General features: G+C 35.6%; 1 protein-coding gene across 1 annotated transcript in view; it reads right to left on the reverse strand.

The window, feature by feature from the left end:
• The window catches only part of Sec31 (COPII coat complex component secretory 31), a gene marked incomplete in the record, with an annotated part of 103,603 nt that extends 90,618 nt beyond the window's left edge, over positions 1-12,985 (reverse strand). Inside the window, 5 exon segments of the mRNA XM_081728792.1 lie at positions 3,259-3,356; positions 3,891-4,026; positions 6,378-6,570; positions 7,958-8,171; positions 12,825-12,985. Of these exon segments, the coding sequence (XP_081584918.1) occupies positions 3,259-3,356; positions 3,891-4,026; positions 6,378-6,570; positions 7,958-8,160 (630 nt within the window).
• Positions 12,986-13,267: the final 282 nt, after the last annotated feature.

Consider the following 13,267-nt stretch of genomic DNA (forward strand, 5'->3'; position numbering starts at 1 on the left):
AAGAATACTATTTACAAGTACAAGAAGTGAGATATAAATGTTCACACCCGGCGGAAGACTGCTACAAATCAAAAATACTCATTTGTTGGGAACATGAAAAAGTTTGTTATTCTATCAAAATCGCTTCCTGGAATACTGATGTCTGCTATCTAGGGAGTTCATTTGTTTACTTTCGTTTATGCGAAAATACCACCAGTAGAGCTCGCTCCCTCCCTCTATTTTCTTTTAACTGATGATAACTGCAAATGGCCATTTTTTTTAGTAGTAACACACTTCCACCGAGCGTGCGAAATAAATAAATATATATATATATAGGGTGATTCAAAGAAACGGAAAATTTTGAAAGTTGTGTTGGCAACATTGGGAGTTTGGTAACACTGAATAACGTACATCACCCTGTCAACGACACCCTACCATTTAGTTATCATGAATGCTTGGAGTGGTGCGCAACGTGCTTTCGCAATCAAAGCGTTTACAAGAACAACGACAATGTGGAGGGGGCACGTCAAGAATTCCGCCGTCATTTTAATTTAGGACGCCACGAGCATAAGACAATCCTATGGAGCTACACCAGCGTCTATTGCACAGCAACAAAGTTACTGTATAGTACCATCATACAGTACGGTGATGCTGTACGGTGTGATAGGCCTTTATTGTTCTTAGGACGAGAATGGCCATGAGATTACAGTCATATCGAATCATTAACGTCACCATACTTGAAACCTTTGTTGTGTAACAACTACAGAGATTTCCACACGACACAGCCTAGTTTCAACAAGATGGATCAACGTCCCACACAGGACGAATATCGATGACTGCTATACGCCAATTATTTGGGGAACGTGTAATTTCGAAAAATGATAACATTCAATGGCTTCCCAGATCCCTTGATTTGTCAGCTTGTAATTCTAAAATGGCATTATTTCTACTATTAAATGAGGTATTTTTTAAAATTGTTTTCATAAAATTATTTAATTTTCAAAATCTCCCGTGTTTTTAATCACCCTATATAACTCAAAACTAATGAGAGAATTACTAATAGTTAAAATTAGGAACTTTTCGTACTTTTTCATTTTCAATATTGCTTACAAATAAACCATCATACAAATCTTCAATGTAATACGAAAAGAAAATGTCTTCATTCTTGGAGAAAACAGGTTGTCTAAGAAGCATTCAGATTTTTGCAAACAAGATGACGTTAGTGTCAAAAATCTCTGGGTATATGAATCACGGGCAGGTCATTGTGACATTGGGATACTTTGGAAAAGACTTCTTAAACTGTTCCAATTCTTAATATGTGGTAATAAGTCAATAGCGTTCTGAACAACTCCGGCATTCTCCAACCAGCACAGAGTTTCTTGGGGAATTTATTAATGCCTGTGCACGATATGAAATCTGCCCACCGTGCAGGGCTGTCCTTGAAAAGTTTGTGCAAGCTTTTCATAACTTTATTAATATTTCAGCCAGTATTATCATGCTCAATTTGAAGTGATTCATGAATTGTATGCAAACTGCAAGAATTCATGTCGAAAAGTTTGGCACTATCTTCATCTTCCGCAATTACAGTAAACAAATTGCGATGAAATTTCCCGTTGACACTGGGTCCCATCCCATGGAAATTTGGATTATTCTGGATAATGATAAGCCATTAAGAGCTGCTTTGAATTTGCTTAGAAGTTCTTCCGCAGCAGAATACGCAAGAAACAGAATTCAAATATCTAACTCATACTTAGTTAATCGTGTTATCGCAAAAGCGAATAAGTAAATTTATTTATCCTTGCTGAATTACGTTATTTAGAGACTCATCAAAGGAAACAACTACATTTGAAAGTTCCTTTAGAATTTTCAAGTAACTGGGAGTTAAAATGTCACACACAACATTAAAAGAAAAAGAAAATTAATAAAATAGCTTATAACAACGTTTGCACCTCAACTTATATACGAGTAGTCCGCTTGCAAAACCAGCTCATTGTATTTGGTCTTACGGATTATTTTCGCAAGTGTTTAAACTAACATATTTTGAGAAGGAAATTTGCAAATCATACTGACAACTGGCGTATGAACAGTTCTTAAGACTAGTTATTCCAGTTCCCAGATCAAAATGAGCCTTCGTATACAGTACTGTTCATACCCAAGCCTTGAATATCACATGCACCATTTCCCTCTTAAAAACAGTCGTTTAAACATGCAAAAATGGCCCGCAATAGAAAATGCAGTGAACTGGTTTTGCAAACTTACTAGTCATATCAAAACGTACATATTCATGAGTTGAATACTTTTTAGTAACTTGCTTAAAATCTGACTTCATGAAACTCTTAATTGGTTCTAAAATTTAACTATTTTCTTTAATTCTAACACGAAGTCCTAAAATTTAAGCCTGCAAGCACCAAATAGACATGAAATCTAATAGAAAAAAAAAAAAAAGTTTTTTTTTAAATTTCTGTGATAGAAGCTGTTCCTCTATTATCTACCTAATCTGTTTCCTCTTTTACTCATACAATCAACTAGAGATTGAGAGTACTCACAGAATAGGAGGTTATCATTAATACTGTCACTTCGATGGCAGAACTTTCTTTGTCTTTTTGGCGAAAAGCTTTCTGCAGGAATTCTGCAAAAAAAAATTGCAGAAGAAACACTTGTGATTCTTGAAATACGCTTTACGCGACGTAAACATCAGTTCAAACTATATTATGCGAGTAATCACCCATTTACGACATCTACACATAGCAGGGATGTTTTTGTTGGTTATTTTTTCTCCTCTGGCAATTTTTCTGCACAGGTGCGGTAATTTTCTTCAATCACGTCGCAGATCGTGGCATGTTCTGCTATGGAGATTGTCACTAAGTTCACAAAGAGTAAGACTGGTATGACCAAGTTCAGTTGGTTGATTTTGAATCCTTCACGCTAGGAGTTTAGTCATAAAAGAAAAGATTTTTAAACTATTAACAATTCCCTGAATTTTGCAGGTCCTCCATGACCAAAATTAAATTCCCTGACTTATCCAAGTACCTGGTAATCCTCCCAACAGAAAGGATGTCGTATACTATGCTGACAATACCAGACACCCCAGAAGCCGCAAAGTTCTATAGCGACGGAATTATGATGCTGTCGGAAAAATGACAGAAAGTCATCAAACAGAAGGATGCATTTGTGGTTTTCTAATATTACTTTCAACTCACAATACACATATTCTCAATTTGACCTTCAAAGATTATCAATACTTTTTACACAACCTGATATATACTTGCAAAAACTCACCCGAGATGTACTGTCGCTGACTTTAATTATTGGTTCGTTCTTTCGTAAATCCCAAACAACACAACGAGCTGAAAATGTAGACGCCAAGATGTGTTGAACTGAAAAAAAGATAACGTACGTACATTATTAATTTGAAATAGAGGCAGCACTGAAACAGAATGGACATCAAACAACTATACGCAATCCGATACAATTTCAACAGTGGTCCAGTAGTAATGCTCATTTTCAATAGGGGAAGTATGTAATTCAATGAAGGTTATCTTGGCCTTTACTGGATAAATACAGTACCTTAACATTGAATTCCTTTTGCTTTCTCACTCTACTATTCAATCTACAATTTAACCATCCAATCATATTCCCTTCAAACGCAGATTTTTCATTCAAACTTTGTCAAGAATTTCTTCAGTTTAGGTATTAGTACGGAATTAAATATTGATTAAATAAATACTATTCCATGAAGCAGTCAAAAAAAAAAAAGTCTTTTATACATTTTGATTTAAATAAATACAGAAAATGATTAACCTTAAACTGCCCAAGTGATACTGTCATTTTTTCTTTTCAATAGCCTCGCTGCTGAAAGGGACGTTAAACTCAAAAGCAACTCGTACACAAAGAGACACTGAATTTCTCACCTTGTCTATTCCATGCAATCCACATGACATCCTCAGGTGGCTGAGATTTTGTACCTGGTGTCATTGGAGTATTGGAATTATTCAAATCCCAAATGTATATCTGTGAGTCGCCAGCTCCCGAAGCAAGTAGATTCAACTGAAATTAGAAACGAAATCAGCACATCTACAAGTCACAATTCATACTTGTCTGTCTTCCCCAAATGCACTCTACACAAACAATAGATCAATTAGAAGAGATAGAAAATACTATACAATAATAATAAGTGAAAGAAAGAGGATTTTCTTTTAACGAAAACGAACTCTTCAAACAAAGGAAAAAGTTCACTGGAAAATGATTAGAACAAAATTTCATTTTATGAGCATATACAATTAATAATTTCTACAAATCTCGAACTTTACTCAACAATCTCACTGTCTTAAAAATACGGAACTAAAATATACTCAACAAATTAGTGAATCACGGAAAATAATTTCCAAACACCATGATATATGTAATGCCTTGTTTAAATACAATCTGCCCAACAACCTATTTCTGAAAGATCCTTAGAGAGAATTAACCAAATAACTGTGAATCTCCTTTAGTCAACTGAGATGTCTATTTGAAGCCAAACTATTAACATTTCCTAACAAACACCACATACAAAGAGTACTAGAAAAGTTTTGCAATACAGCTTTATTTATTTATTTATTTCAAAATAATTTCCACCGCATTCAATACACCTCTCCATGCTCCGAAACCAATCGTTAAACCAGATATGCCAAGTTTCTCTACAGAATAAGGCACACTCGTTGTCCCAAGCCATCACAAGATCCTTATTACCGGAGAATCGCATCCCTTTCAGCTTCATTTTCCACATACGGGAACAATGCAAAGCCGCAGGGAGCAAGGTCTGAACTGTACGGAGGGTGTTCAAGAAGTTTCAGTCCTGTAGTGGTGAAATATTCAGTGCTGGCTTTCGCGTGGTGTGCTGGAGCATTGTCATGATGAAGAAACTGGGTGTCCATTCGTGAATTCGGTCGTAAGTTGTTCATAGATTCGATTACTTTAGGTAGGCACTGTTCAGTGTACACTTAGCTATCACTGCCTTTTGTGTGTCCAAAACGACACACTCCACGATTTGAAAAATACAGCTAGCATTTTCTTCTTTACTGATCGGAATTTCAAAGACCCAAACTTTGTTCTAGAGTCTTAGTCGGCACATCATAATAGTACAACCAAGTCTCGTCATCTGTCATGATATTCACATATCGAGATTGTCCCTTATCAAACATTTGCTGCATTTCTCGGTATCATGTCACACGTCGCGTCATTAGCTCCTCAGTCAGATTATGAGGCACTCAGAGAACGAAGTTTCTTCACGCGCAAATGATCATGCAGAATTCAACGAATTGCTGGTGCATTTAGTTCTAAGGTATCCCCAATCTTTGGTAGATCACTCACCCGTCTTCGTCAATCATTTTCCTAACAGCAGTAATGTTTCCCTCCGTAACTGACGTTCGTGGCCTTTCCGCCTTCTCAGCGTCCTTTAGAGTGAAATTTTCCCTTTGGAATTCTCTATACTACCTCAATATAGTCGTACGATGTGGACAGACATGACCCAGTACAAGTGTCATTTCTTCTAAGCACTGGTCTATGTTTAAACCACACACGAAGTTAAACCGCTAAACTGCTTGTATCTCATTTCGTGACCAAGATGCTACAGCAACCAATTTAGACTATCACTGTTAATGAATAACTCAGCATATCGGTTTAGCGCAGCGTTACTGTACAAGTATGAACATGTCTCAGCATGCACAGAAACAGGCTCCTGCGACACATGGCTGTGTCATATTGCAAACATTCCTAGTACCGGTACTCTTTGTATTACTAAACACAGACTGCAAAACAGAGAAACTAATTTTAAAGAACGGGACACATTGCTCAGTACAAATCTAAAAATGTGAGTGGCATATATAGAGCTATGTTTAGAGAGCACATGAAAAACTACTTTCCGACACTGATAAAATAAGTTCCGCACTTTCCCGTTTATTGCGTCCTTGTATTAACTAATCTATACGGTTCTGGTAGTTAATAACTTCATCCGAAAAACCATTTCACTTTTCGAAAGTAAACTTGCATTTTTGTGTGTGCATAGTACAAGAACGATATGGAACAAATCTTGGTATCTGAATTACTTCTCTTGAAAATCTCTTACAATGAAATACTAATTCCTGCAGAGAATTTGAGACGAAAACTGCTTTTCTTCAAAATGTACTTATCAAAAGTATACTTACGACTGTTGCTGACTGATTTTACTTTTACAGGAGTTGTAAGTTATAGATAGATAAAACTGCGTTAAGGCTTTTTTTGGTTGCGAATATTTATATGATATATACAGTAGAAGTCTTGTTGTAACATTGATTGAACATGTTACTTTTAAACATGTCAACTACGCACTGCATGTTTTAAAAGAAATAGGTTTAGTAAATCTTTAAGATATACCATACCTGAAATGGATTGAAGTCCAATGCCCTTACAGGTCCTGTGTGTTTATCCTGTTGAATCAACAAACTATCTTCGCCTGTGAGAAGCTTAGAAGCACTGTAAATTTGAATGAATCCACCGTCACAACCACCAACAACTACACCATTTGGATGATCGCCATTAAAATTATGAGGACCCCACACAACCTTATGGAATCTGTAGAACAGAATATATTCACATATTTAATGAAACAAATTCAAAACTTCAAACTCAAATTCCTTTACGAAAGCGGGTCAGATTCAGCCAAGACTACTGTAACAACTTACCCTTGTCATCAAGACAAAAACTAATAATAATAAAATAAAGCAACTGAGAGATAAAGTTCATTACATAGGAAAATAAAAAAAGAAACAAATATATTATGTACTGTCAGATAAAAATCGAAATATGAGTGCTACAAAACAATAGCTATTCGTTGAACAAGTAAACCTGTAAAGTGTTTTTAAAGGCGTTACTTGACTGTTTGTCTTTATTTTAGGCAACGGAAAATGAAATCTTTTTTACGTCCCACAGTTATGTCGGTTAGGCCAAAGGAGACGGCGATGATCAGAAATGACTGAAATGAAGAAAGTGGGAGGAAACAGGAGAACTGGGGAAACCCACGCATACGGTATTTGTCCACCACAAAGTTCACTTGGCACGAGCTGGGATTGAACGAGGCACCCCAGGTGAACGCTCTACCATTGAGCCACCGCGGCCCATTTTAGGCAATGAGTTTCATGGTCTTGGCCATAATATAAAGACACTTCGTTGTACTTGTTTTAGTTTGAGCCTTTGTATTTGTTTTACTATAACGAGTCACGAAAGAATGAATACCTGACCGAAGTGTGAGTCTATGATATGAGTATTGAGGAAATTACATTTTCCAGATTTTGTGATTAAACAATAATTACGCAGGTACTTCCGCCTTGACATCGTCAGGTAAGGTTATAAGACATATTTTCACAGTGCAGAAACTTTCATTAATTGTACTGTACAACTGAAAATAATAGGTTCGATTCCTCAGTCCCGGCCTTACACCTACAGGGTTGTGTACAGTTAAGTCCCGGCCTTACACCTACAGGGTTATGTACAGTTAAGTCCTTTCTATTTTTTCATATAATACGATTTTCATCATCAAAAGTGTTAATTAACACACTCAGATACCCAAGTACACTCAAATCTTGGAGGATGTTTCTAGTTTGAAATTTTAGCCGCTCCGGAAATACAGGACAGTTTATTACTCGATTGAAGTGGCTTCCTGATCTACAATTTAACGAAGTTTAACAATGTATTTATATTATGCATATATGTTTTTTGTTTAAGTAATCTGACCCAAGCAATATACTAAGTTTTCCTTTATTAAATTATAAAGGTGGCACACATTCTATTCTAACATACCAACTCGAATTCTGAAGCATAACGAAGACAAGAAGAACGAACAAAAGTTGCAAATAAAACTACTTTCAACTATCGACAAATAGCTGAAAACATACAATAAAGCAACAGTGATAATGCTCACTTTTCAACACTTTACATAAAAATAAACGTTTAAACAACGAACCTATGGTCACTTGACGTGGATCCTCTCAATCCGAGATCGAAGCCCGGCTCACCAAGATTTAGAGAATACAATTCTAAAGCTGCAGATGTACTGAAAGAGGCATCAAGTTGTTGAGCTGCCGTCCCTGCTGCTAGAAGAATGGGATGTTGACTGGCTGGTGACCAGGCAATGTTCGCAGTGCGATCGATTTCCTTTACTTTCATGTCGTCACTTTCTGCAAAAGAAAAGATAAAGAATCAACCAAACTTAAAATTTCACCTTCAACAAATCACGCACCCTATTATTTGCGAGCATTTGAACAATAATACAAATTTTAAAAGTTGACATAATGCATCATTTTCCAACTTAGATTAAAAACTCAAGTAATATTCTTTCACCACCACTAAAAGTCTAATGGTTAATGTAATAAGGAATATGTCTGGCATATTTTACTCAAATAAGGCGGTGGCACAGTAATAGAGTACATGGAGTCTTTTGATACCTTCTGACTAAGATTCTTCTTTGGCAGGTGTCAGTTCATTTTTTTTATTTATTTATTTATTTTTTTTTTAAATTTTTACCGAATGCACGGAGCCGCCGTGCGACAGCCTGGATCCGCTTCCACGACATTCTTGAAGAACTAATCCTAATTTGACATTTGACGGTGTACACGGGGCTTGCTTTGCAACGCTGTCAATGGAATGAAATTTGACTTACCAATGGCGGATAGTTTAGTTCATTCGTCGCTATTCCTGACCACACTCACTGTTGCTCGCCAGTTTGAAGTTGTAAAGAAAAGTCAATAGCAATTGTGGGTCCTCCATGGTGCTGCACTTTCATATGATTCTGTTCAACAACGCACTGCCTTCTGACTGTATGGACACCCCAGCCCGTTAGCTGGACGTATACTGCGTTTGTCCCATCAGATTCGTGAAGGATCGAACATTCAATAACGTGCCTGACTTTTCCACACCTACGCAAGACCGCAGGGAACTCGATGACTGATTGATATTAAAGTAGCGGTCATGTTAAAGTAGTTAACTTTCAGTGCCACGTATTTGCTTGATAATTGGTATAAATTTCAAAATATAATTCTTGCATCAACATTCCGAGCTATTTAGATTCTCAATACCCACTTCGTAATACTTGCAAAAGAGAGAGTTGATTATTTTACGGCAATTAAAAAGAAAGAAAAAAAATCAAACTTTAGCACTGAAACTGAAACAGGAAAGAAATTAATTTAGAACCATTCTGATAAGAACAACTAAATCGCGAAAAACATTCAGAAAGAATTTACGAAAGAAAATTTCAGTGCTGAAATCGAAAGTTTTTATTTTTTCCTCAACTAAGAGAATATCTAAATCAACATTACAGCTTTATGAAACTTCCACCAACGAAGAAAGAAATATTTCGTCTTGGCTGTTAAAATGATTTCAAATAAATGTTTCCAATATTATCATCGACATCGTTCTTTAGCAAATGAATTTAGGTTTTGTTTAAAATGAAACTCTTGTATTACCTGGCTACATCCGTCCTATTTTAACAAAAGTAGTTTGTTGCAAGAGCTATCTGAGGACTATGGATGTTCTAGTTTATTATTCCAAATTGAAGAAAAAAAAAAATCTTCAGTTTTCCTGACATTATGAAGTCACTATTGGAGGCTCTGCCCCCAAGCCACGTTTTTGCAGAACGTAAGCAGTGAGACCACTTCAATTAATATATTTGGTAAGCTATAGCTTCACTCTGGCTGTGTCATTTTTAAAGAATAAGGATTCCACAACAGTAATACTTTACAATAATGGAATGGCTATTTTGGCTATGAAAACAATAAAATTTCTGAGAATAACTTGAAGAGCAAAGAAGAAAAATGAAAAAGGTAAGTATTAGTAAGTTAAACTAACATAACAAGGATTATAAAGCGAAAATTTTGAATTTTTCACCGTCTACTTTCATCCACCAGCAGAACCTTACCCAAGCTATTAATTTTAGCTTTAATTTTTACACGAGATCTGATTGAAGTTTTTAATTGGTGCTAAAATGAGGACAACTACAATGATTTCAGCAATAACATAGTTAATTTCACCGAAAATTGATCTCTGGAAGATAAATACATTTGGGTTTTCTTCAGCAGATGTGAGCTAGAAGTACTTAAAAATTGCAAAATTTAGAGGAAAAACAGAGTAGTCACTTAAATAGTTTCGGATACTACATCATTCTCTTGCTGTTCACCGTGGAGCGTTTAAATTCAATATTGCTCTTTTGTAACATATTAGTTTTATGAAGAAAAGGAGACTCACTAATGATATGTTATTTCTGTGTTGAATACTTATATAACTACCTGCAGTATAAGTTTTAGTCCTGAGAATGCACTCCTTTTTTCTCTAGAGCTTTTTCAAAATGGTCGAAAGCCTTTTAACGTCAACTTTCTCAGGTCAATATCTAAAAAGGGATTGAATGAAAACAACTGAATTTTACAGAACGTTCTTTATATAAGTAGGAATATCTCACACACACACACACACACACAAAGAGTGGGACAACTATATTTAGAGTAATATAGGAGCGAATTTCAGTAAAAGAAACTCTACCTTTCTACACGCTCGTGCAGTGTCAAGGTAGCAAACTAGGGCTTGGAATTACAACTGACTTTGGTCGAATGATGTATAAATCATTACAGACAATAAATGATCAAATATTTCTACTTTTAAATAACAATGGGCAGTGTTAACAATAGGTGAGAATTGTAATTCTTAAACGTAACTTATCGATACATTTTACTGTACTACACTTACGTACAGTATAGACACAATAATCTTTCTCTATGTACTTATATTTAAAACTTGCAATTGCAATGTCAGTTGCAATTTTCATTAGAGAGATAAACAAACACGATATTTCATTGGATAGTTTATCAATTATGTTGTGTGTTCTACCAGACACTGTTGTGAGTTCCAATGAAGTCACTTTACGTACTATTTCCTTTGCAGGCACACTAGCAGTATCATTTTTCGAAAGTTGAAAGGCAGTTCTTGCCCAGAAGTCTGAAAGAAATGCACCAAAATATCATTGTTATCTTCACTTATTATGTCTTCAATTTTTCCAAGCCACCACTTCTAATCATATACACAAGCAACAAAGTCATTATTTGTTAAAGATGATAAGTTTGTAAAAAGTATTGAGGTTTGATGACCAAAGTTTTAGCCTTTGGAAGTAACAAAACATCTTATTTGATTGTCAGATATGGGGACATATCTGTGATAGCTTCTTGTTTCTTTCACCAGTAAACAACTTCCAAATCTCTCTGTCAGTTTTGTTTCCACTTGTTCAATTTCAACTGAAGAAACAAATATATATATAACTCCAGTAATATTCTCTCGACAGTATTTGAACATATCTTAAGGTCTCTGAAGGGAAGCTCGTGTAATTTCTCGTTTTCTGTTCCGCCTATCCCATCGCAAGAATTCTTCTCGTGTGATGAGGCAAAGAAATTCTACTCTATTAGTAAACCAAAATTATGTTCGTTTTGGCAGATATTAATGAAGTTTTTCTTATTTTTGTACTGGTTGCTTGTGCCACCGCTAAAGTAAATGACCATTTCAAATTAAGTATGATATTCTTAATTTCTCTAGTAAGGTGAGGCAGAAATATGTACACAGTCGTGGTACTGTGATCAAGGTGATCACTAAGTATATAAGTAGTTTTATTGAATTGTACAAAAATAAGAAGCGTCAGTTGTTGAAATTGTGTGAAAGGTAAATGCTTGTCGTTAAGTGTAGAAATGAATTGAAACTACAGAAAAGAAGAGGAACATAACTTATCCTAATTTAATGTAACCTAATTTAGTAACTTTTGATACTTGTTAATGGCATTCAGTATTCTCCCCTTAAGTTGTGAAACATATAAGCCATGCATTTTGACACATAAAGTGCTTTTCCACTATCTTCGTTTATTCACATACCCACCGTCACTGACGCGCCTGCTCCCTACGAACGCACCCCCTCACTACCGCTCGGGCTCCCCTGCTACGCTCATGCTCTGACTTTGTTCGATAGCATTCGTGCTTTTTAGTGGCTTCTTAGTACAAGTTGGTTCGGGTTTTATGGAATTTTTCATGCCATATATTCGCACGGTATGTCAAAAGATAATTACTACCAAATGTGCCAGGGTTACAACCTGGTATTTTGGGAGAGAAACTACATAATATTCTCTCTCTTTAGATTTTCGTGCGGTCCGGCAGTAATGTCTCCTTTAATTGTATGTCCCATTGTATACCAGTTTCCTTCTGTCGAATTACTTGTTACCAAGGTGACAAGGTAACCTATTACATAATCACAGTTCTGAAAATATTTTGAGTGAAAATATCCATTTCAAAGACTATAACAATTATGTATTTCCCACTACGTCAATATGTGCATCAATAGAAGTATTAGTACAATGAATATTTTTGTTTCAAAAGGAATTTCTTTTGTATTCGACGTTGTCCGTTTTGCAAATTTGTTTTCTATGTAGCAAAGTACATAACACCGCCACATTAGCTTTTAAAAAGGAAATTATGTGTATTGTCCACGTCAGAAATAGATCCAAGCCTTAATCCCTACGTAATCTATGGACGTAAACATTGTCCGTAATTACCAAAACACAAGTATCATACTGTCCCAGTCATTACATATTAAAGGGAACACAAGCTTTCGCAAGGGAAAATGTGAAGCAATTTTCCTCAATAACAATATAACATAATACTAGATTGTTAATACTGTTGGTCTATAATAGTAGTACTCACACTGTCACAAAACATTCTAGTCTGCTGCCGACTTTTACAAAAGCAGCCGGCAACGTAAAATAATGTTCAGGTTTGTGTGATGTACAACAGTAGATGACCCCCGCTTACCTTCTTCCTTATACTATTGAAACAATACAAAATTAATTACTGCAAAACAAGTCACTGTATTATGTCTTTTCACTTCGGCTTATCACCACTCCCGTACAGCCACCTCTCAAGTTCCAACGTGGCGATGGTGATCGCTAGTGACCTCTGTCGCGGAATAATTAAAGACAGTATAACAAAAAACAATTTACTACAGAATTGCGTTCAGTTTGATCTGGGTTTGGGTTTGGAATATCTTTCGATACAGAATATTTATTGAACTCTATATGAATGAATAGACTAATACAGTTCTTTTTACTTAATTATGAAGTTACAATATAACTAAAAACATAAAACTAGGTCCATATCTCAGATATGACAGAATTTTCCTCAACAAATGGCTACAATTCATTGGATTTGCGGTGTTACTGGGTATAGGGTCATGACCTTCGATAAGACAGAATAAA

The sequence above is a fragment of the Thermobia domestica genome, chromosome 10, assembly GCF_964235325.1.
Source record: "Thermobia domestica chromosome 10, izTheDome1.hap1.1, whole genome shotgun sequence".
Lineage (NCBI taxonomy): Eukaryota > Metazoa > Arthropoda > Insecta > Zygentoma > Lepismatidae > Thermobia > Thermobia domestica.